Source organism: Mesoplodon mirus (genome assembly GCF_964341445.2).
Source record: "Mesoplodon mirus genome assembly, chromosome: 6".
Classification (NCBI taxonomy): domain Eukaryota; kingdom Metazoa; phylum Chordata; class Mammalia; order Artiodactyla; family Ziphiidae; genus Mesoplodon; species Mesoplodon mirus.
In genome coordinates, this window is record NC_138982.1 from 21,418,611 (window position 1) to 21,443,830 (window position 25,220).

The window sequence follows — 25,220 nt, forward strand, 5'->3', positions numbered from 1 at the left end:
AAATAATTTCCCCCTGAGCAATTTGTGGCCACAATGTGGAATCCACTCACCACTCACTTGATCTGGTTTTGGTGTACGCTGGGGAGACTAGAGACAGAGAATGGTCAGTATTTATCAGTATTTATCGAGCACCAAGTATGTGCTCTGACCTATGCTTAGGTCTTTAGCTGGAGATCTTAAACCCTGGAACTTCAGATTAAAAGTCTGATGTTTTATTAAATTGTCCATTTTAGATCATAGAGTACTAATATTAATTCAGTAAATGGGATATTGAAACGTTGAGATTCTTCTCAAGAATAGCTTCTTGCTGTTGTGGACAATTTAAAAAAAATTGAAAAGGCAGTACAGCATTGTGATTGAGAACACATGTACAAAAGGAAGAAAGTTGGAAATGATTAATTTTCAGATACTTAATTAGAATATTTTATATATATGTAATACTGATAAAGTTCACATCTTTAAAAAATAGTTATGATTATGTGATGTAATTTGAACTGAAACTTTATAAACTTCCCAACATTCATGAGTTCTCAACCATAATGTTTTTCATATTTTTCATCAAACTCCATTGAAATAGTGTTTTCATTTACATTAAGTTTTTTTTTAAATTTTGAACTGTCAATAGATTGCCATATGTTAGAGTGAGTAAAATTAGAATAAATTACATATTTAGCAATTACATGTTAAGAGAATAGGTTTATTCATTGTTTGAGGAAAATTGGGTAGGACAAGTTGGGGGAGTATTCAAAATTAAGATGACTCAAGCATGTTGTGTTCCTTTCAATGTGTTTTGTTGCATTCTTAAACCCCAAATTATGGTTTATACACTACTTGCCCTTCTGTATCATTGTTGGTTTAAATTATATCTTAAAAAAAAAAGAAAAGCTAGTAAGCTAATGAATTTAATGTTTAGTTTAAAAAAATAAAGGTGTTTAGGGTTTGAGAATGCCCTTCTGGCGGAAGTAGACTTCATGGGTAAAAGCTAGTGCTTGGCTTCAGTAATTTCATTGTTACCCTCAAAATGTTCCCAGCATCTTGGCCATGTGTTCACTTTGGGGGTTCAAGAAACAAAAGGAACTACTCTTAAAAGAGTGTCCTGTTGTGTAGAGTTGGAGAAGAGATAATTATAAAGCCGATAATTAGAAGATCAAAAACATGGTAGAATTGTCATTGGAACTTGAAAAGTTTCTTGGTTTTTGTTTTTTTTCCCTGAAAGTATCCTTAGTCATCTTCATAACAATGATAGATACACATATTCATGGAGCACTCATTAACAATACTTGGTGTGTCATCAAAACCTAGAGCAAATAGACTTCTGAAGTGTGGGTCTAAATAGGATTTTATGACACCCTAATAATATTTTAATAGTAGTGTAGCAACCTAAAATTCCATAGCAACACACTATTTCATGAAGAAATTTTAAAAACTGTAGACTGTATTAATTTGTCATAAATTATCTAGGTACTTAATAATCTATTATCAACCCAACAACAGCATTCTTTATTTGGCTAATGTTACTTAATTGAGTTTATACTTTTGTTTATGTAATGAAGCATCTTGCTTTGCAATTTTTATTTTTATTCCTTTACTTCTAAAATACACCTAACGTTTACTTTGTATATACACATTATTTTACTGAAAATTTTAAATTAAATTGTAAAGCTTTTTTTTTTCTCTTTTGATTGCTAGAAGTGAACTTTTGTTTTATGGAGTATCATGGCTAACTCAGTCATTTTTAATTATCTGAGTGCCTTCAAAAATTGAGATGCAGTTTTATTTAACAGCTGTTGTTATTTAAAAAATTTTAAAGATGTCACCTATAATAACTTCTATTAAATTCATTGGACTTTGAAATTTAATATTAGCATAAGATTTTTTATTGCAACTGCTCCTATGAAAGAAGGCCTTATAGATAAACTTTGAGAATAGCCCTTGTGACGGACTCACCAGCTGTTAAATGCTGAAGTGAGCTTCAGCTTAGTCCTTGAATGAATGTTCTTGCTTGAGGGAATCTTTATCAAGAATTCATCCATAGTGACTGTCTACCTTAGCATATTTATTATAACTGTAAAACATTCTTCATAAGTGATATTTATTTTAGGTTTCAGATTGTTCACTCACCAATATAAAGACTGACAAGATGCATGATAAAACATTAGTTCTGCTCTATTAATTTTAAGATGTGGTGTCTTCTCAAGCAGTTAATTTTTCACCAGATTCCTGGATAGAGGCTGAATATACCATTCCTTTTGATGATTTTATTGTGCATTTTTAGAAAACTTAAACTTTTTATAGGAAATATATTTTCATAGATAATCTCGCAGATAATCTAAAATAAACCCACCACCCTGAAGATGTAGCTTTAAGAGTATAGCATTATGGAATTTTAAACTCAGTATTCAATAAAATTCAACATTGATTTGATATTATATAGGACTTTAATATAAAGTTTATTATTTTTTACAGGCAGCAGAAGAGGAAGAAACACAAAACCAGCATGATGATAGTTCCTCTGATTCAGGAACTCCTTCAGGCCCTGATTTTAATTATATTTTAAATATGTCTCTATGGTCTCTTACTAAAGAAAAAGTTGAAGAACTGATTAAACAGAGAGATGGAAAAGTATGAACTTTTGTGGGTTAAATAATTTGAAACTTTAAGTGCTATCCATATCTTTATTTTTCTTTTCCAGAAATAAAGTTTTATTTAGCCTTTATGTATACATTTGAAAATTATACATTTAAAATTGAATGTTTGAATTGTACTACTTTTTTATTATAGGGGCGAGAGGTCAGTGATCTTAAAAGAAAATCTCCTTCAGATCTTTGGAAAGAAGATTTAGCAGCTTTTGTTGAAGAACTGGATGTAGGTTAAGTCTCCATTAAAATATATTTGGAAAAGTAATGTTTACGAAACAAGAATGAAAATTTTTTAAATTAAATTATCTCAGGGTTTCCTTTAACTGTACAAAAGTTAATATGTTTATAAGCTGTAGAGGATTAAGCTTCTAGCTCTGTGAAACCATAAAGAAAAGTTATATCTGATGCAGATGAATAAAAGCTATGGAGTTGAAATTTAGAATAAATTAAATTCTAATACTCTCTGCTAGTTAAAATTTCTTAACTGACTTCAAATTAGCTTATTGATTCAATTTTAATGTTTTCCCCCAAAGAGGTAAGAGCAATATATATGATTAAATATAGGTACTTTGATTTTTAAAAAGTAGAATGATAGTCTCCTTAGACTTTTTTTTTTTTTTTTTTTTTTTTTTTTTTTGTGGTACGTGGGCCTCTCACTGTTGTGGCCTCTCCCGTTGCGGAGCACAGGCTCCGGATGTGCAGACTCAGCGGCCATGGCTCACGGGCCTAGCCGCTCCGCGGCATGTGGGATCTTCCCGGACCGGGGCACGAACCCGTGTCCCCTGCATCGGCAGGCGGACGGACGCTCAACCACTGAGCCACCAGGGAAGCCCTCTCCTGAGACTTTTAATCAAGAAGTTTTAATATTTTTTGTTATAGCTTAGTTTTCTCCAGGTAGAATTCCAATTTTAAAAATAAAAGAAAAATGTAGAGAAAGATGTAAATAAACTATAAACTTTTTCTAAAATTGCCTAATTTGTTTTTAAGCAATTAACTCACTTAAAATCTTAGAATTAAATTCACAGTAGCAGTATGATCATCTGATTTTGAGTAGCACAAGGTAAATTACTATTTATTATTACTCATATGATATTACTTATATTCATTACTTTTTAGTTGTTTCATTGATTTACTGTCCACATGTTCTAATTTTATTTTTATGGCCCAAGTCAGAATTGGAACTCTTAAGAATGAGTGTGGTGTATTAGTTGCCTAATAAAATTTCTGGAATTGTTTAGGTCCTATTGTTCTGGGTTCCCTTAATGATCTTTCAAGTGCCACAATATAATTATGCCTTGATTTATACTTTTCTTATGTTGTTATGAGTTAGATTTTTTTAAAATTGCAGACCCTTTTTTTTTTACTGCTGACTTACACATTTAAAAATTAATATCCATTAAAAATGAAGCAAACTAAAACAATAGTAAAGGATAGCTTCATATTTGTTAACAGAACTGCCTTTTTGTGTGATTTGCTGGGATTCTGATGATACCAGGTCATCAAAAGTCTTGATCCCATAATACATTGTAGGATCCTAGAATTGGAAGGGACCATATAGGTCATTTAGTTACTACCCCCTTGTGTTGCAAATGAGAAGCTAGTTAGATAGAACTGGGACTACAGCCCAGGTCGTCTTTTTTTTTTTTTTTAATATTTAATTATTTTATTTATTTATTTGGCTGTGTCGGGCCTTAGGTGTGGCACGTGGGCTTCTCTCTAGTTGTGGTGCATGGGCTCCAGAGCACACGGGCTCAGTAGTTGAGCGCGTGGGCTTAGTTTCCCCATGGCATGTGGGATCTTAGTTTCCTGACCAGGGATCACACCCGTGTCCCCTGCATTGGCAGGTGGATTCTTAACCACTGGACCTCCAGGGAAGTCCCCAGCCCAGGTCTTCTGACTTAGAATTATTTGGTTTTTTCCTTAGATTATATCACCTGAAAGGAAACCTTTGTTCCTTACTGAATGAATAAAGTTAGATTTGACTTCTTATGCAGTAGTAACTCTCTTTTCTAATGAGTTGTTTATGCCCCCACCCTGTTCCCCATCATTAATCATTACACTCCAGAAAGTGGAAGTGCAAGAACGAGAAGATGTTATGGCTGGGATGGCTGGAAAAGCAATAAAAGGGAAAGTTGGCAAACCTAAGGTGAAGAAGCTTCAACTGGAAGAGACAATGCCCTCGCCTTTCGGGAGAAGAATAGTTCCTGAAATTACTGCCATGAAGGCAGATGCCAGTAAGAAGTTGCTGAAGAAGAAAAAGGTACATGTCTCTTGTTTTAGCTCGTTGGTGGACTCCACCTCCATAATGATGTATGTAGGTATTTTAATTTTACTGTGTACTTCAGTCATGCTTTATTTTTTGTTTCTAATATGTTTCACTGTGATTGGAAGTCACTTGTTCTGAGAGCAGTTGATCCATACATAGAATGAAGACATATTAGTCAAGGACCCACATATGTGTTAAGACCTACTCACTTGATTCCATTTCTAAAACGAGAGAGAGGAATACTCTACTCAGCATTCTAAACTAAAATCATGGAACAACACAACAAGAAGTTTATCAACTTTAAAATATAAACTTTAGTTCTATATCATGAGCAGTTAAGGAAGTCTTATGAAAAGAGTCTGTTTGGCTTTCAAAGTAAGCTGTCAACTTTTACTATTTATTTGTTTTTACCTTTAGTTAAAAAGTCATCAAACACCGCATGTATCATTGGCATTGATGAGAGTTAGAGGGGACTTAAAAGTGTGAGATCTGCCTACCCTCCAGCAGGATGGGAACAGTTAGCCAGAGGAAGGCAGTGTCGAGAAGGCTGCTCAGAGCCGAGAAGCAGGGGCCTGACAGTCTCAGGGAGAGTCTGATTTTTCTAGGCAGGTTGATTTAGAGCCCAGGGGATATATAGGTAGATGCATCCCACAGTCTAAGTAGAGCTTGGAAGGTGAGCCTGAGAGTGGTGGTCCATACAGAAGAGCTAAGAGTTGAAGCCTGGGGGCACTGTGCTACCAGGGAGATCCCTCTCTTCCACGGTTCTGATAAACGGAGGTCTCACAGGTTCCCCTGCACATAGAACTTGCTCTCTCTTTAGGAAAATGTTTCTCTCCTTTTCTGAAGGTCTTAGCCAGGATCCGTTTTCAGCACACTTCTCTTCACCTTTCATGGTCTCCCCAAGTGACCTCGTTTGTGCCCAGAGCTTTTATCACTTACACTGGTGACTCTTTAATCGATGTCCTGAAGCTGTAATGTTTCCAGGAGGGCCAGGCTAATACAGCCACCAGAACGCCCAACGCCCCGCAGACTCAGCATGCCTGCAGGGACCCATTATCTGGGTTTCAAAACTGCCCTCCCACCTCTGCGCCTGATCTCAGTTCCTGGCACTACCAGCTGTCACTAACATAGGCCGAAAACCTGGGAGTGTTCTCATTTAGTCTGTAACTCAGTCCTACTGACTGTCTATGAAAGTTCCAGATACCACCCTCTTATCTTGGTCCACACCGACACTGTCTTAGAATTTGGTATTTTCCCTGAGCTAATTTAAGGTGAGCCATGTGGCTCCAGTGATCCTGTCTCTAGTCATCCAGTCACGACTTCTGCCTTCTTCACTTCAGTCCTCTCAGTCTTGTCTCTCACCACCAGAGTGATGTTTCCAAACGAGCCTGTTGTTATAGGTGATTCCTGGTGCACAGTGATTTAGCACCCGCACGCCTGCCTGCTTCCATCTGGCTGCCCTTTCCCCTCACCTTTCATTGAGTCCTAGCAGACAGGAGTCTTTATCTTGTGCCTAGGGCACGCTTCCCTCCTTCCTTCTCCTCACCAGGCGAATCTACCTGATTCTTTAAAGCCCAGTCGGAAAGGCTCCTTTCTCCGTGGTGTCTGCTCTGACCCTGCCCTAGGCCTCCCTCCCTCTGTCTCAGGGTCAGGGGACTTCATTATGTACTGCCAAGCATTATAGGACATGGATTGCTTATTTTCATTCAGTAATCTGAAGATTTTTTTCTAGTATATAGAGGCATGAGCTATGGGAATGTATTTTTTTCAGGTACCTTTTGGTATACTTAGCTATGAGTCTGAAAGTCCCTTTGATAATCAAAAGCTGCCTTCTTATTTTTCATAGTTGGTTTTAAGTAGCTGTCATCTCATAGAAGGTACTACAAGATTAGAGTGATAAGCAGTGTCATCTTCTACAGCTGCATGAGATAAAGTAAAGCAGGGTCTGATCAAAGTCATTTCTTAGGACCTCAATAGAATCACACTTTATATTGTTTTTTTACTCATAAGAAAAAATGATCTCTTGGCTGGAAGTGTATCTCTAAAGTATATGGTGTTAATTTAACTTCTATTTTTACTTAATGGTTTGGTTTTCTTTTCAATGTGTAGGGTGATCTCGATACCACAGCAGTGAAAGTGGAATTTGATGAAGAATTCAGTGGAGCACAAGTAGAAGGTGCAGGAGAAGAGGCATTGATCCCGTCAGCTCCTATAAGTAAAGGTCCCAAACCCAAACGGGAGAAGAAGGAGCCTGGTGAGGAATTGTTAAGAGTTTTATTGTGTCAGAAAATCTGTATGTTCAGGATATTACTAGATTCTTTTGATTGTACTTTTTTTCTAGTAGTTGAAGTAATGTCTTCAGCTTTCACACACATTTGTTATTTTATCATGAAGTTTTCATTACAATAGTTTTATTTTTACTAATGACGTTTGGATAAGTATGGATACATATCTTATTGTTGCTCATTTGTTTTTAGGTACCAGAGTGAGAAAAGCACCTACATCATCTGGTAAACCCAGCGCAAAGAAAGTGAAGAAACGGAATCCTTGGTCAGACGATGAATCCAAGTCAGAAAGTGACTTGGAAGAAACAGAACCTGTGGTTATTCCACGAGATTCTTTACTTAGGAGAGCGGCTGGTATTCTGATATATTTTATATTTTATTATATATTATGGTTTGACAAAGTTAGTATTACTCATAAGTTGGTATTTATTAGTATCATCAGTGTTTCTGAAGTACTAAACCGTTAGTATTTCAGAAGTTATAGTTCATGAAGACAAAAAAACCTTTACAAAATGCTATTTTCTAGCAAAGTTGGACTGAATTTCTCTAAAGTGAATCATGTTTTCTTATTGATTTTTGTTACAAAGTTTGGGTTGTATTCCCTCCATAGTTGGAAGATGTTTGGTAAAAAAAAAAAACATACCTTGGTGTAGTATACCAGCAGTGATGGATCCATAGAACTGCTATGTAGTGTTCTTTTCGTTTTCTACCCCTTGTATCATGAAGAATTTCCCCTACATTAGGAGTCTGGTTCCATATGCACACAGCATAATTTAGATAATTACAGTGTTAGAGTTAGGCTTGCAGAATCCCATTTTGCTAATATATATTGCTGTTAAGCATGTGATTTGATCCTTTCTGATTCATTAATTTGAAGTCTTCAAATAATTAAAAACTGATGTGTCCTATTTTATAGATTCTTCTCAAATTGTGTTAAGTCCTAATTTACATAAAATGAATAATAAAATATTATGATTGTTTTATCTCTGGGAGATACTTTTAAAATTATATCTCAGGCCTTCAGTCACTAAGTGATTGAATTTCTTTTCCTAATGTGCATAGGTTGTATAATAGAGGTGAATTAAAAAAAATTTTTTTTATTATAGTTGATTTACAATGTTGCAGTAGTTTAGAGGTGAATTTTTAACACAGTAACAAGTTACCTGAAAATTAATTTATTAAATGCTTTCAAATTGTATTTAGGCTTTTTCCATACATTAAAATGAAGTGTAAAATTGCATAGCATCCAAATGACTTTAAAACTTTATTCCATAGTATATGCTAGAAATTATAGTAAAACTTAACTTGCATTATACCAGTGTGCCTTTCTCCATAGTTGGTACCTTTTTATGCATTATATTGTTTTGCTAATATATTGAGGTCTTATATCTATTTATACTCTTCATTTGAAAAATGACTGTTTCTGTTATTTCGTAGTAAAACTACTGTGAAGAGAAGATAGGAGTTTTTATGGAAGTGGTTAAGAGAAAGTGCAGCACTTTCTAAAGACCTGTAAGAGTTGTCTTTCGTAATTGCAGAAATGGGAAATCTCATATTAGCAGTCACTTTCACAGTGGCCATAATGACTGCTTTCCTCACTGTTTTGAGTAAGATTTAAGCATGACAAGCAGCATCCTAGTGGCCTCATCAGCTTACCCTCTCCCGAGACATGCAGCATTGCTCCAGGGCCTCCAGGGAGTACAGGACAGATGTCAGCACCATCAGCGTAACTGAGGCAGAGTGGTCGACTTTTGTTCTCTAACGCTTGTCTTTTTCTTTTTTTTTCTTGTATATTTTAAGAGACAGCTGGAATATATTTCAAGTGCATTGTTTGGAATAGTATTTCATGTTGATAAAGCTGGGTTTGAGTTTAACACTCACTCTTATTTTTGTCCTAGCTGAAAGGCCTAAGTACACATTTGATTTCTCAGAAGAAGAGGATGATGATGCCGATGATGACGATGACAATAATGATTTAGAGGAATTGAAGGTTAAAGCATCTCCCATAACAAATGATGGAGATGATGAATTTGTCCCTTCAGATGGCCTAGATAAAGATGAATATACGTTTTCACCAGGCAAATCCAAAGCTAGTCCAGAGTAAGTAACACAGCAACTGCTGTTCAGCTATATGGTGCAGCTAGGTGTCTGGGCAGCTGCAGCAATCTTATAGTAAGCGCCATCCTAGGTCAGGTCCTTCTCATGAAGTAATATATCTGCTTAATATTGCAGCTGTTTACATAACCGTTGCTATAGTTTAGAGCACGGATTGGCAGATTTTTTTCCATAAAGGGCTGGATAGTAAATATTTTAGGCTTTGCAGGCCATATGGTCTCTGTTGCAACTACTCAGTGCTGCCCTTGTAGCAGGAAAGCAGCCATAAATGATATGTAAATGAACGAGCGTAGCTGTGTTCCAGTAAAATGTTGTTTACAAAATTAGGCAGCAGGCATACAGGACATAGCTTGACAACCCCTGGTTCAGAGAAGTTATTAAATCTTTAGAATTGAGAAGGTTTAATTTTCCTCCCTAGCTTTGGCCTTGATTTTTTTCTTGCCTCTGGTGAGTGTGAACACGTAATATGTAGGATGTGAAGTCTGTGAACTATTTCAGATTTTTAAGGAAGTATTTTAACCACAAGCAGTCAAGTATTAGAAGTCAGGTTATTGCCTCTTCTGATGGAGATTCTTTCTTCTTGGATTTTTGCCAATAATTTACTGATGTTAAATTCTGAAGAGGTTCTGTCAACCATAAAATTCAGTGATATTTTGAGTAACTTTAAAGTTTTGCTTTTCTGTTAAATCATTGGTTTGTCTGGTGTCTCTGTGTGTATGCATGCACACTTACGCTTATGAGAGAAGAAAGGAGTTTGGTTGCCCTGTCTTTAGCAAAGAGAAACAAATGAAAGAACTAAAATTTTGTTCTGTAATTGTAATCCTGCAGTACATATTATATATGAATTGTCAAAGTTGAAACCAGATATTTACATTATATTGTTGTGTTTAATTTTTCTTTCTATTAGAAAGTCTTCCCATGACAAAGGTCAGGATTACGGGAATCTCTTCTCATTTCCTTCATACTCTCAGAAGTCAGAAGATGGTATGCTCATTTAGTCTTTTTGTTGGTTACTTACGTATTATTGCTATGGATTTTTTTTATGAGTAAAAAACCTACCTTCTTTTTACATTTTCCCCAATGTAATAAGGTTTATTTAGTTTTCCTGAGGTGATTCCCAACTGGTCAAAATCAGCATTATGGAAGCATTCAGGTGGAGAAGGAGATGCAAACGTGTGTGTGTGTGTGTGTGTGTGTGTGTGTGTGTGTGGGGGGGGGGGGGGGGGGGGGGGGAGTGGGGGGGGAGTGTGAGTGTTTTAAGGAGAGAAAAAAGTATAGACAGAGAAATTCTGGAAGGTCAAAATTTAATTTTCATGGCAATGTGAATGGATATATGACAGCTTTTTTTTAAAGCTACAAATATACCAATATGCAGATTTGTTTTACTGAACCCTAGAGGCTGAAAGACTAGAACCTGCATAGAAGCACATTTAATCAATGTGCATACTTTTTTATTGCCTACATTTCTGTGTGGAATTTCTAAGGTCAGAACAACCTAGTTACATTTGAATTACTGTTTTCCATTTTTTAAATAGACACATACATGTAGATAGACAGATCTGGTACAGGTTCTATATGTATTGATAGATGTGCATTTTTGAAAGCATGTCAAAACAGCTATATAAAACTTTCACATCCAAGTTGCCATTTTAAGAGTCCCTGTTTTGGTTTGAGCGGGGGAAGGATGGAGGGAGGAATTGATTAATTAAATTGAGTGTAAAAGTAAACTGAAGGTAAGCCTACATGCCTTTTCAATTAACCTTTAATGATGTAAAGTTGATGAACATTATTACTGATATTCCTGAAATGGTTAATTAGATGTGTAGATGCTAAAATAATCACAGTGAGAACTTTTTAATGTCTCATTTTAAAATGTCAGTATTTTTGAATTGGTCAGTTATGTTTTAAATGATTAGCCTTTGGGACTATTAGGAATTTTTATTACTGTATGCATTTCTATGTTGTTCTACAACAGAGTTAACTTTTTTGAAATATAACATTGTTATATTTTTTATTTTCCGCTGTTTGTATACTGTGGATTATATGACCACAAAATAGAAACTTACAAGATCTATTATCTAGCTAAAGAGATGTCATCAGTAAAAAGAATCAGTCTAACTACTAAGTGGTCCTTAGAGAATCTCTTTACTGAAAAAAACCTGTAATTTTTAGATTCAGCTAAATTTGACAGTAATGAAGAAGATTCTGCTTCTGTCTTTTCACCATCATTTGGTCTGAAACAAACAGAAAAAGTTCCAAGTAAAACAGTAGCTGCTAAAAAGGGTATGTACTTATATTTGATTTTGTTAAGCAGCACATAAAACGTATAGAGATGGTTAAAGGAAATTTAATGTTATTTGAAACTATTTGCACTAGGACTTCAATAGAAAATAGGTATAAAGTATAAATGTGTATGAGGAAAATCCCTCTTGTTTTCTAACCATGTGAGGTAATTATTCAGATGTCTGTAAGACTTCATTTTAAAGCTGCTGCAATTATAAAATAATCCCATGCATTGATATGGAAAGACAGCTTTCTGGTAAAGCTGTGCTGGTTAGTTGTTGGGTTGTGAAGTAGGCTGAGAGTTTGTGCTGATAGCAGTTGGCTGCCTCAGCTGTGCAGGCCATGCCTTAACTCCTCCTGGGAGCCATTGCTCAGCTCAGCCTGGGCCTCTTGTTGTTTGTGAGTCATGCAGCTTTCTTTTCCGTAACCTTAGATTGTTTATGAATAAGTTGATTGGAGTTGATTCATGAATGTTACTGGTACTGAGGCACATACCTTGAAGGAGGTCAGTGTTAGTGCTTTGGGTTTAAAAGATAATCACCACTTACCCAGCAAGTAAATAAACAGTATGGAATGTCCCTTCAGGATCTTAGAAGCGCACAACAGACACCCACCATTGTAGACACGTGTCTACAACAGTAAAAGCCCCTGCTATTCTGAACACACTGGGGCGGTGGTGAGAAATTGGTTGGCCCTCCAGCCTCTAGCCCCGCCCTGGCCATGGTCTGTCTTTCTTTACTGAGGACTTTCTCTGATGCTGTGCCCGCCACCCTTTACCCGTGACTGAGGAAAGCTGGTCTGCACGTCTCTCAGGGTTCGTACCCCTCAGGTTAGCTCGCTCGGGTTTCATGCCAGCTCTCCGCTTCCTCACGTGCTGAAGCTTCCAGAGTGACGACAGCTCAACACCCTCCCATTACCCGGCCCTCTCTTCACTGTCTCATTCTGCACTGTCTTTCTGTACCTCCCAAGCGGGCACTCCTAACTCGAGTCTTTGCGTTAGGATCAGGTGGGGTCTGCTTCTGGAGAACGCAAACTGAGACGGGCCCTGTAATTTCCCTTTAAGCATCTTTTTATCATCTTGATATGAGCATCTTACAACCACCCTGAAAACTGAGGAGCCCTTTTCCTCTCTGAACATGTCAGCCCGTTTCCTTCATCAGGCTGTTCACCCCCATTGGACCTAACGAGTTAGCTTAGCATTAACTGAAAGGCCAGCATGCGCAGCCACTCCCGTCCTGTGGCTCCAGTCCCTTCACAGCAGACTGGCTCAGAGGACTCACCCGACCTACACCCGCCCAGTAGCGTTGCCAGTGCCACCTAACACTGCAGGCCTGGAAACGTCCCAGGAGAAAGGGTCGTCACTGCACCACCCCGCATATGGAGCCCGCACTCCTGCTGGGGGCTGCCCCGTGGCTCTAGCGGTAGGAAAGCCCACAGAGCCTGCGGGCCTCTCCTGCTGTTCCAACAAGGGGCCTTACCTCGAGCGCCGTGTATTGGATCACGATCACGTTTTCCATAGAAGGAGCGTGGGTGTTTTTCTTTAATGGAAAAGTTTGTGGTTAATTCAGTACAGTTTTTTTTCAAATTAGGTTTTACTAATCACACAAGTAAAGGCTGATTTATCAATTTCCATAGACTGAAAATGAAGCAAGGTCTTTAAAAAAAAATTCATCAAAATAAAGGCCTTTGGATCTATTATCCACTTACCTAGAATTTTCATATTTCTTTTCACATAAAAGTACCAAGTCTGGATTTCAACCTCTGAATGAAGTGAAGTTTCTATTCATGGTATTTGAGGGTCCCATAATTTTTTTTTCTCTAAAACATTTTAAAAGCTAGAACTTAACGTGGTTATACTTGCATTATCATTAATATGTCTTTTTACTACTGCTTTTTAAAAGTTATTGCTTAATTCATTTTAATGGCCCTTGTTAATTTAAAATACCTCAGTTGAATTAACAAAAGGCAAATTATGCTAAAAAGCATTTTGTTGGGCTTCCCTGGTGGCTCAGTGGTTAAGAGTCCGCCTGCCGATGCAGGGGACACGGGTTTGTGCCCCGGTCTGGGAAGATCCCACATGCCGCGGAGCTGCTGGGTCCGTGAGCCATGGCTACTGAGCCTGCACGTCCGGAGCCTGTGCTCCGCAGCAGGAGAAGCCACAGCAGTGAGAGGCCCGCGTACCGCAAAAAAAAAAAAAAAAAAAAAAAGTCACCTATGAGCAGTTGTTTGCCTTTACACTGGCACCAAATGGAAAGAAATCATTTTATTATTTAAAGCTACTCAATTTCATATCAGCAGTAAGAAATTCCATCGTTATAGGACTCACTCCAGCTTGAATCGTTGGTAAGAATATTACATTGATCTATGAAATGGAAATTTGCTTAATAGGAAAACCATCTTTAGATACAGCCCCTAAGCCCAAGAGAACTCCCAAACAGAAGAAAGTAGAGACTGTAAACTCTGACTCGGATTCCGAATTTGGCGTTCCAAAGAAGACAACAGCACCCAAAGGTGAGGATTATCTTTGTATAACCCTCTAGCATATTCCATGTGGCAAGTGTTTAGTCTCTTCTACTCACTGAATTTAGAGAGACTGGGTACCTATTTTATTTTAACTTGCTTCACTCCTCAGTAAGCAGTGTTCTAAGAATCAGTGCTGAATTAGAGTCCAAAGGAAATACAGCAATTTAGTCCACTTTGTTTACAAGTCAAGAAACTGAGACTCAAAGAGGTCAAGCAAGTCAGCAACTTGCGTACCAAAGAATGGTTCAGAGACCCCCTGCAGCGGACTCCCTGGAAGTGGTTATAAAAGGCAGTGGGGGGGTCCTCATTAAAGTGTGAGACTCCTTGGCTGAGGCTGGAGTGGGAACTCTTAGACCAGAGCCTTGTCCTCATCTGGGAGCTGAAACAGCTGTCCTCAGGGCCCCCGCAAGGGCACAGCACCAGTTCCTCTCCCTGCTGTCTTCTCTTTTGCCTCCGGAATCTACGAAGTCCTTAAAGATGCTTAAAAAAATATGTAAGACATGATTTCTCTAAGGGTAGCTGTTCAGTCTCTCGTTCAACTGATAGATACTATCATCAACGTGTTTATTTCTTAAAGCGGTGGTTGGGATAAGGAGATACAGACCTACAGGGAACCGAAGGGGCAGAAAAGAAACATAGTGACTAGGGAGGTTGGTACTTAGGCTGTGCGTGGTTTGAAACCTTTGTAAATTCACTAGTGCCATCTCATTGATTCATTTCATCAAGTATGATATTCCAAGACCATTTAGGCTATCTTTTCTTACTAGTACAATCAGTTAGTCATAGCTCTTAAAGTTAAAAAAATTTAGAATTGCCGTTTACTTCCTTTTTCTCTTTCTCTGGCATCATTGTAGGATGGAGGATGTTTGGTGACCATATTTACATGTTACCTTCTCCCCTGCTCCTCCGATGCTGAGCATGCGAGATTAGGTGGATGAAAAAAAAATAGGCTGCATGGGGTGATTCTAGTCTGAGAAGGAATATGGATTTGACGGATGATCTCATGATTAATACTGGGGAATTTAGTTTAGGGCTGTTGTGCTACTTAAAGTGGGACATGCGGCTGGCTGTTGCTGCTGTGTGGCAGGAGAGTTACAGGAAGCATCCAGACCTCTACAATCTGTGCTAATAAGGAAGTATGTCTTGCTTTTCTAGTAATTCATGCTATATTTTTAGAAGTATTGGTCTGTGACAAATTAGAAACTAATTTTTTTCATCGCATACAATTTAACAAATTCTCTTCTAAGACATTTTTTTCAGGCCAAGTACCACCTGTGCAAAATGCCAAGGTTTCTTTTATGCATTAGGGGTTTGGTCATTAAAGTTTGTCACCAGCACTTTCCGACTAATTTAAATGTATTGGTGAAATACTCCTTAGTCCTGTCAACCCCAGAACTGAAATGGTGCTGACACACTGTTTCTGTGTTAATTATAGTAAGAGATCAGGATTGCAGTACTAACTGGACATGCCAAAGAAGTAAAAGTATAATGCTTTGACACTTTTTATATTGCACTTATTAACCTTGGGAGAAAAACCCCTTTGTATCATTTTAAGGTAAAGGCCGAGGGGCAAAGAAGAGGAAAGCATCTGGCTCTGAAAACGAAGGTGATTATAACCCTGGCAGGAAAACCTCTAGAACAACAAGCAAGGTAATTAGGAGCATCTTTTTAATAATGCAGTTTTAAGAATGTTATGTAACTGGCTTAGTTCTCTTGTTACTGTAATGTCTTGTAACAGATTTAAACCTAGCATCTCTTATCCATAGGGGGCTTATATATGGTTAAAAAATTATCCACGTGTAAAATTTATATAAGCAGGACCACCTCTTGGATAAAGGGCGGCATAAATTAGCCTGCTTGAGTCTTCCACGGCCTGCAGTGGCAGAAGTTACATGCTACCCTAAAATATTACTTTCCAGGCCAAATAAAGGCTATTTCTTTTGAACTCAAATTTATTTGACCAGGACTGATTTGATTTTTAACTTGAATTCATTTGACTGTGGCTAATTTTCCCAATTCGTCTGACCCTTCTCCAGCAGTACAGTATCTCTTTAAGGTAAACTAATAACATCAAATACCACCCTTTTCTCTCTCTCCCCCTTCCTTTTAAAACTTAAAAAACACGAACAGATGACTTTAGCTCCGTGGTGCTCTCCACACTGAGGTTTTCCATCCAGTCATCTGCTGTGACTGTGGCCCAACCTGGCGACTCTCCTCTGCCTTTTATAGATGCTTACTGCCTGTACTACCTAGTGTCCATAAGTCTTATTTTCCTCTTATGAATTGATAGGTACTTACCAATAAGACAGCTTGAATTTTAACTCATCTGTTTGCATTGTGCAGATTTGCTGGATAACATAAGTTCAGACAGAAATAAGTAATGGTGGTATTATGAGATCACCAAGGTGGCAAATTATACTTAATCCTCCTCTTCCCTTCATGAAAATGATTAGGTAACTGGCTTCACACTTAAGTTAGCATTACAGTTCTGCTTTTAAAAGAACCACTGTTGCTAGTATTTCCCAAATATAAGTGAAGTGTAAGGAATAATAATTCTTTTTAACACTAGTCCTTTTTTTCCCTTAACTTTGGGGTTTTAAATCTCTTTTTTTAAAAAAATGTCTAGAAACCGAAGAAAACAGCTTTCGATCAGGATTCAGATGTGGACATCTTCCCATCAGACTTCACTTCTGAACCACCTTCTCTGCCACGGACTGGTCGGGCTAGGAAAGAAGTAAAATATTTTGCAGAGTCTGATGAAGAAGAAGATGTCGATTTTGCGATGTTTAATTAGGTGCCCACAGAGCACAGAAAACAATTTTCAGCAGATAACTTGTGTTGTCCCTTTTGTCTTTTCTGTCTCAGACTTTTGTACATCTGGCTTATTTTAATGTGATGATGTAATTGATGGTTTTTTATTATTGTGGTAGGCCTTTTAACATTTTGTTCTTACACATACAGTTTTATGCTCTTTTTTACTCATTGAAATGTCATGTACTTACTGTCTGATTGGCTTGTAGAATTGTTATAGACTGTTGTGCATTAGCACAGATTTTAACTGTCATGATTGATTGCAGACTACAGACCTGCTTTTTGAAATGAAATTTAAACATTAAAAATGGAACTGTGTTCTCCGTCTCTTTACTGAAGATGAACGTGCAGTAAAAGCTCTCATACACCTTTAAAATAAATATATTTTATTCTTTGCCAGGAGACTCCATGGAAAAAGGTAAACAGTATATGAACATAGAAAGAAGCATTGTTAAACAATTTCAATGTACAAACAGCCAGTGAAAGTACATCACAGACTTGCTAATATATCAAAAAAAAAAATTCCACTAGTGCTTAAATGAGAACTAAGAAACAGACACTTGGGTCTGTTAACCACTCCACCCCCAGCCTCCACTCTGTTCGTAGTGACTGAACCAGGCCAGAGGATGCAGATTCTCTGCCGGTGACTTTGGGAGGCAACGCAAATCCCCCCAGTATCAAGCGGGAATCAGGAAGGATACAGAGTTAGTTACACGGTGCAGGTGAGAGACCAGCCCGTCATTATCCCATGAAACCTCCCTAATGGCTTGTGAATAGGTAAACAAAAACTTTTATTAACACTGAAAAGTGTTTCTGCCTTGGAGGCTATCATTACTGTAAAAATGTATCTTTTTAAAAAAATTGTGTAGTTATGTCATTAAACAAGTAATAAACCACTTTTAATTTAAAGTGACATCCACAATTGAACAAATGACATTTGATACCTGAACTGGCAGTTTACACTGACACAGAATTCTCTTCTGCTAGTGCAGTGAATTTGTAGTATACTTCATTGGGCAACATGAAAGAAAAGATGCGGTCTGAGAGCATCCAGAGAGCAAGGACAAGCTTCTACACTAACCGAAGTAGGACACCTTTAGCCTTACCTTGCCACACTGTACGACAGTCCCGTTTCCTTACCTCCATGTCTTGATCTGCGAAGGCAAGACGGTTATCTTTTTGACCCTTTCTTAACTGGACACGTACAGTAGTAATCTGTTCCATAACCTTGGTGTCTTGGTTATTTGGAGTATACAAGACAAAAGGAAAGCACCAAACGTATAGGAGAGAAAGAACAGAGCCATACTTCTGTATGTACAGAGTCTTCAGAAACTTAACCAGGGGTAAATCATTTTGACTGGGTCTTTGCCATGCAATCTTGAGTGTTCACAGAGGAGACTAGCTTTTAACTGGTTTTCGGTTGCATGAAATGGCTGATTGATTTTTAGAATTTAAAAAGTTTGTACTTCTAGGTAAGTTAGACAGTGAGGGGTATATATTGATACATATGAAAACGTCTTGGTCCTTCTTGAGTTTGAATATATTTTCAGTCCAAAAACTAAGCAGCAGTAAAAATGTTTTTTCCTTGCATTTTAAATCCCAGGAGTGAAGGTACTGGGGAATGTTGGAAGTGGCTAGAAAGTGTCTTACTGCAGCAGTGGTGACTGACCAACACCGCTGTTCTCCACGGAGCTGGGCGAGGTGCTGGGACTGTGCTCTGCTGTGTTCCCACTTGAGCTTGGGGTCAAGGGTTCATGTCCTTCAGAATTCTCCAGCATTTCCTGAATGAGAGGGGGCATCGAGCCAGGAATTTCCATTTTCAAGGTAATTACACGTTCTGCACCTTTTCGAAAGAGATCAGAGAAATCTGGTAGAGATACAGAGTCAAGGTGATAACCAGGGATCAACTTTCATCTACTTTAACAAGGGTGGGTGAAAACCGTGCTACCAGGGCCTCCCAGAGGCTCTCCTAATTTGACACCATTAAAACATTTCCACTTCATCTGTAGAAGAGCAGCAGAGATAGGATGACATACATAAATGTGACAACTCCACACCTCTGTCAGTTTTAGGAAACAGTATCAGTGTATATTTACTCGACAGATTGCAAAGAGAAGCTCCTGGTAATCTTGAAGAGAGACAGTGAACGGAGAGCAGTTCCCCACAAGTGCAGGCAGGGACTTAAGAAACACACGTGTGGCGAACGGGATCACCCACTCGATGTAGCACTGCGCTGCCCAGAAGGGTGGCCGCTATGTACACGCGAGTGTTTACACCTGCTAGGTTAACTCCCGAAGGAAAGGCGTGCCTCGGCCGCATCAGCCCCATCTCAAGGGCCTGAGAGCCACGTGTGGCTGGTGGCCACTGGACGATGCGGGTTACAGAACGTGTCCGCTCTGTTAGCACTGTCCAGCTAGGTACAGGGAGGGGCGGTATGAAGTTCCACAGCCTCGCGCATTTAAAATCAGAGACGGAGGGGATATGGAGATATTTGTATACGTAGAGCTGATTCACTTTGTTATACAGCAGCAACTAACACACCACTGTAAAGCAATTATACTCCAATAAAGATGTTAAAAAATAAAATCTGAGACGTCACAGTGACTGACAGTGGTCAAGACTGGTGACTTCTACACTTAATCCCAGGCTAGGCATGAACTCAGGGTCTCACTGACTCTTAGAAGGAGCTCAGGAATTGAAACTCCTTGTCAAACACGTTCGCTGTGCTTCTAGGCACTTCCTGACATGTCCAGTTTGTTCCCTGGCTCACCAGGCCTTCAGGGAAGGACAGTGGCAACAGCACGTCTGTTCCAGGGACGCTGTTGCGCCTTCTCGGTAGGAAAGCCCTGCTCTCACACTCAGCTGCCATGTGGCTCCAGGCACTTCTGTAATTGCTCCAGTTGCCATATTAACTGGAAATCACTAGGCAAAAAATAGTTACACCTCTCCGGAAGGCAAGAATCCCTTTGCTTAGAGGTGCAGAAGTTAAACCTGCCTACACACCGAGAGAACAACGGCTAGACTGGTGGAGAGAGATGCGTAACCAGTCACGGTCACCCTAAGCACTACTCATTTTTTCTTGAGGTTTGGGTGCTCAGGAAAAACTGGAATCAAGTTTACACAAACCAGAGCACGTATGGAAAGCTGGAACGAAATGTACAAAACGAGAAAATAAAATGCCGGTCATATAGTATGCTCTCTTGGAAACGGTTTTTCTAATCACGCACTTAGTCGTCTGAATTTTAAAGCTCTCCTAATCTACTGAGGTCACTCAGTAGGGTAAGACTTGAGGTTTTACTGTTTTTAAGGGCAGGTACTACTTAATTCCTTTTGATTCCAATGAGAAATGAATTCCAGAATAATAGCAAAAAGGCAGCTACTATCAAACACCCTCAATTAAAACACAGGGTTTTAAAAAGCAATGCAATGTGGTCAGGACCGCAAGTCCACCTGGTGGGTGAGTGCAGCGTGGCGGACATACCTTTAGCACTGATGCTGCGGAGATCTGTGATTTTCATGAGGATCTTTGGAAACATGTGAGGCTTGCTGGGTCGTCTCTTTCTGATATAAATTTTTAGTGCTTCCAGCAATGGTTCTTGTAGCTTATCTACTTTTGTTGGTTCCTCAAGGTCCTGACGGTCTAGATTCCAGGAGTAAGGTATTAAACAATCAGCATCAGGACAGAAAGAGTTACGCATTTGCAGGCTGGAGTTTCTGCCCAGTTCCCCTCCCTCCTTGGTTCCACTATATCGTAACCTTATTAATTTGATGATTCAGTCACATAAACAAATCTGAAGATGTGTGCAACTGCCTTAAGTAGTGATACTTGAAAATGATTGTCCACATTTTGAAGGCTGGTTGCCTTTGTCCCCAGCAGAGAATTACTTCTCATGACCAGGAGGTGTCACTACTGAACTGGATTAAAGGAAACCTTGAGCAGGATGGTTAAAAAGGCAAAAGGTCCATCAGCCCCCTACGTGATGCCAGTTAACCCATTAACCACGCCTGATTCGGCCTCCCGTGAGCCGGGAGGGGTCACTACAAAGAAGAACCGTATTTCACCCCCGACCTCCCAAGGATGGTAGGGGGCCAACACAATGACTTGTAATCTCAGCCCCTGAAGGGCACACAGCACATGCAAGTCCCGTGGCTCGTCCTAAACATGTCCTGGGGCGACTGACGTTACAACAGTCTGATCCTACCTTTAAAAAAGCACCTGTGGTAACTGGAGAAATAGTACTTTGGGATTTCAGAGCAGGAAAGCCCCAAATGCCTTTATGTAACTTATATAAATATGGAAAAATGCAACAAACTCTAAGCATGCATGCCTGGCTTTATCCACATGTCCTTTTCCATGCAAAATAACTCCAAAGTGGAGATGAGGAATTTCCCATAAATTACAAGTGTGAGTTGCTCTTCACGGACTCTCACGAGGGTTTTCTAGGTGGTGGTACCTCCACAGATCAAGCAGATGGCGCTGAGAAGGCCTGTCTCCGTGTCGTCCATCTCCAGAGGCAGAAGCTGGCTGGCGAAGGTGAACACGAGGTCGGTCAGGGGGCCGAACCCGGCGTTGTGCATCTGGGTTCGATTTAGGGTCAGGCCGTCCGAAAACGTCATGGTGTCTTGCTCTGGGGTATACCTGGTGCAGATTCTCAGAATCTGGAAGAAAACGACCACGTTTGCATCATCAAAGCGAGCCTGGCCCGGCAGCCTCCATCGGATCAGGGCAGGAAATCACAGGAAGATTTCCGAGGAGCTCTGGCTGCACATGAGTCTCTGCCCACCCCCCACTTCAGGGGTGAACGTGTGTTCCAGCTCTTCCCTCAAAAGACCACAGAAGTCAAAACATGGCTAAAGTTCTTTAGGGGATAATAAATAGGACACAGAATTTGAGAATATCTGTTTATGCTAAAAGTAATTCATCTGACTCAAATAAACATTTACTGAGTACCTACTTATGTCCCAGGCACTGTGCCAGGTACTTATAAAAAGAGAAGATTCTTTTTTTTTTTTAAAGAGCTTACAGTCTACCAAAAAAGAAGGCCACTATTTACCACTTATTAAATGCCTGGTGTACATCAAGCATTACACGTGCTCTCCATTCAATCTTGTGAAGAACTCGGTGAGGTGAATATGTTTCTTATTTTATAGATGAGGGGCCGGAGGCTCAGAAAGGCTAAGCCGGGTGCCCAGCGCCACACAGCTAAGACGTGGCTGACTGATGTATTCCAAGTGGGATTCCCACTGGGATGCCCCGATCACGCAGCCCCAGACGACCGTGACCCACGGAGCAGGAGCGGAGCAAGCAAGGTGCCAGGGTGCCAGCAGAGGCAGAGCTTGGGCACAGCCGGCAGGAGGCCACGGGCAGGCCCATGGACAGGAGGTGGCCATCAGCTCAGCCCGGACGTCTGGTGGGCTTCTCTGGAAAAGCGGCCCTCCTGCCACATCTGCCAGCCCCGCCCGACACGCCCTCGGTCTGTAACCCTGCGGGCCGTGGTCACCGCACCGCCTGCTCAACCCCCAGTGCCCGTCAGGGCTCTGCGCACCCGCGGCGCTGTTCCGCCCATAGCCGCAGCGCTGCACCAGCCGGGCCTCCACACTGGACCCTCCCTCGGAGGAGGCCTCAGAGCTGCTGGACAAGTTCACCCCGCCTGGACCCAGCAGGCTGGGGGAGCTGAGAATTTCTCCCAGATGCTCATGTGACTGGGTGTGGTCCCCACGGCCGCCAGCCTAGAGGACACTGCCACCAGGGGGTCCGGGGACCTTCCTGTCCCATGGCGTGGCAGAGGGCCGGCCGGCGCCCTGAGAAAGCCCCGCCCGCTCTCCGTGATCCCACCAGGGCTCCCGAAAGAAGAACTTCTGCCGAATCTTGCATCGTCTCAGGGAAGTGCCGGGGGTTTGGGGCAAGGACGCTTCCAGCGGGGAAGCCCTTCCAATCTGATGGGCAGTGTAGGTGCAGGAGCCTCACAGCCACTGGACCACAGCAACCAGGGAGGGGCTGGGCCGCTGCAGGGAAGGGCCTGGTGCTCCGCACCGTGGCTGTGTCCCCCCAGTCCCCAGGAAGACGCAGACAGGCAGGACTCCAGCGTGGACGCCCTGTGGAGGGAGGCCGTGGCGGCCCTGCTGATGAGAAGGTCTGCTGCCGCGCCGTCCCGGTCCGAAGACGCCTGAGAGCAGCAGACGGCCGTGAGCACGCCCCACCTAGTGCAGCAGCAGCTGATGCAGGGCGGATCGCCGACCACACGGGGCCCCCGCCTGGTGCTTCTAACCGCGACTTAACTTCTGTATCAACCCACGGGGCAGACGCTACTGTCGCCCCATCCTGCAGGCAGGGCACAGACCCCAGCAGCTTGTCCTGGGTCACATGGGTCCCAGGAGGCATGGCTTGCTTCGGGCCTGTGCTCTCCACCTCTGCTCCCGGCAGCCAGCCTCGGGGCTCCTCAGGCCACCACCCAAGCCCAGGTGTCCCTCTCGGGGAGGTGACCGCTGGCCCTGCCGAGGGCCTTCTGCAGCTCCCAGCCTGGGCGGCTCTTCACAGGACCTACCTGGCTCGCAGTGGCGCGCGTCCAGTGGCCTGGAGAGAGAACATCGCACAGCCTTCACGTTCCGCGAGAGGGGCTTGGGCAGACCCAGGGGCTGCGCTCAGGCGTTGCGTGCCCGGCGCGGAGCCCGTGGCAGCCCAGGCGTGAATGCGCGTGGTTATCAAAGCACCACAGAGACTCCTTCCCTGGAGGGGACCACCTGCACCTCTCGGACACTTGTCCAGGGAAGCCCCCCGCCCCCGGGCTCAGCCGTTCCCTCTGGGTCCCTCTGGCCGGCCTGTGGCCCTTCACCTTGGTGGCCAACAGGGCCTGAAGCCACGCCAGCGTCAGAACAGCAGAGGGACCTGGACGTCGTCGGGCACAAGCCTTCACTCCCTCGGAGGCCCCGGAGCACACGTGTGACCACATGCGTGACGGTGCCGGCAGAGACTCCCAACCCCCAGCCCAAGATCCCTCAGCGCGTGGAGAGGCGCCAGGAGCATGGCCTTGGCGGGAGTCACCGCGTGCTCGGTGTTGGGGAGCTTGGAACCTCTACACACGCTTCCAGGTTGGATCAAACAGGCAGCAAGCCTCTGCAGTTTCGTGCACGAGTGCCGCGCCCGCCGGGGAGGAAGAGCTGGGTCTGGGGGCCGCCCATGGCTCCCCCGAAACCCAAGCCCAGATGGGAGCGCACGTGGCGCCCATTCCACGTGGTAGGGCTTTCCTCCTCACAAGCTGCAAAATACGTGGACTCTGATGAAGCAGTGAAACCCCGTCCTGTTGCCCTACAAAGTTCAAAGCCGAAAGTCCTTGCCCCTAGCCCTACAAAGTTCAAAGGCGAAACCAGGCATAAACGGGCGTACAGCGGGGAGGGCCTGGGGCTGGGCCAGGCCGCCCCGGGGACAAACCCCGGAGCTCCGGCTTGTCACACTAAAGGCAAACGCCAGCAGCCGCCGCCAAGCGCTGCTCCAGGAAAAATCGCCCTTCGTTTGAAAGGAGGGGGTTTGGTCTGGGAGGTGGAGCACGTGGGCCCCACGAGATGCGTAAAAACAGGCCCAGCCAGGTCGACCCTCCAAAGGAGGGGCGTGGCAGACACACAGAGCCCGCTGATGGGCAAGGCTGACCCTCCTCAGGGCACGACGCACCCCCACCCAGGGACGCCGAGCGTCACCCACTGCCTGCCGGGGCCGCGGAGCACGGGGCGCAGCAGCCCCGTCCGCTTCTGTCCTTCCGCCTCTGCAGCCGGAGCCACTGCTCAGCACGGTCATCAGGGCGCCAGGGCCTCGCAGCCATCCCCCGGGCGTGCGGTCCTCTCCAGGCCCCGCACCGCCCCTTCTCCCCGCGGCCCCGCCCCCGCCCGCACCAAAGCCTGTGCGCGGGCTGCTCCCTCGCCTTTCACGCTTCTCCGCCGGCCTGCACGCAGGGGACTCTTCTATTCAGGGCTCAGCTCAACGTCACCTCGTCAGGGAGCAGGGAACACGTGTCCTAAAAACCATTACTTTGTATCAATCACTCCACCCCATTTTCTTCGCAATAGGAAACACACTGGTTTAAAAGTTGAGGCACAACACGCGTGGTGGTTTTAAAACACTCTCTGCTCCTACCCCCTCTGCGAAGCAAAGCTTCAGTCCCCTCCCCTGGAGACTGGAGAGGGGGCTGGACCAGCACTTGACCCGCAGGCAGGATGCAGGGCACTGAGGGCGTGTCACAAGGCCACCGGAGGCATGGCCTCCCGTGCCTGCTCTCCCCAACCTCCTGTCCTGGGGAGGCTGGTGGA

General features: G+C 42.5%; 2 protein-coding genes across 5 annotated transcripts in view; one reads left to right on the top strand and one right to left on the bottom strand.

Annotated features, from left to right (window-relative positions):
- TOP2B (DNA topoisomerase II beta) overlaps nt 1-17,240 on the top strand; it is a 66,010-nt gene extending 48,770 nt beyond the window's left edge. For 2 of the 3 annotated variants that reach the window (XM_082625008.1, XM_082625007.1), the window contains exons 26-36: nt 2,467-2,622; nt 2,782-2,865; nt 4,705-4,899; nt 7,015-7,159; nt 7,383-7,544; nt 9,089-9,290; nt 10,213-10,289; nt 11,478-11,588; nt 13,977-14,099; nt 15,667-15,761; nt 16,738-17,240. In XM_082625008.1, coding sequence (XP_082481134.1) covers nt 2,467-2,622; nt 2,782-2,865; nt 4,705-4,899; nt 7,015-7,159; nt 7,383-7,544; nt 9,089-9,290; nt 10,213-10,289; nt 11,478-11,588; nt 13,977-14,099; nt 15,667-15,761; nt 16,738-16,905 — 1,518 coding nt within the window. In that variant the 3' untranslated portion in view covers nt 16,906-17,240. The remainder of the gene's footprint in view (nt 1-2,466; nt 2,623-2,781; nt 2,866-4,704; nt 4,900-7,014; nt 7,160-7,382; nt 7,545-9,088; nt 9,291-10,212; nt 10,290-11,477; nt 11,589-13,976; nt 14,100-15,666; nt 15,762-16,737) is intronic. The other variant, XM_082625009.1, reaches the window with a different exon arrangement.
- RARB (retinoic acid receptor beta) overlaps nt 17,053-25,220 on the bottom strand; it is a 195,957-nt gene continuing 187,789 nt past the window's right edge. Inside the window, exons 6-8 of one of the 2 annotated variants that reach the window (XM_082625011.1) lie at nt 21,377-21,581; nt 20,404-20,562; nt 17,053-18,765 (exon numbers count right to left, since the gene is read on the bottom strand). In XM_082625011.1, coding sequence (XP_082481137.1) covers nt 18,569-18,765; nt 20,404-20,562; nt 21,377-21,581 — 561 coding nt within the window. In that variant the 3' untranslated portion in view covers nt 17,053-18,568. Of the gene's footprint in view, nt 18,790-20,403; nt 20,563-21,376; nt 21,582-25,220 lie in introns of both variants that reach the window. The other variant, XM_082625010.1, reaches the window with a different exon arrangement.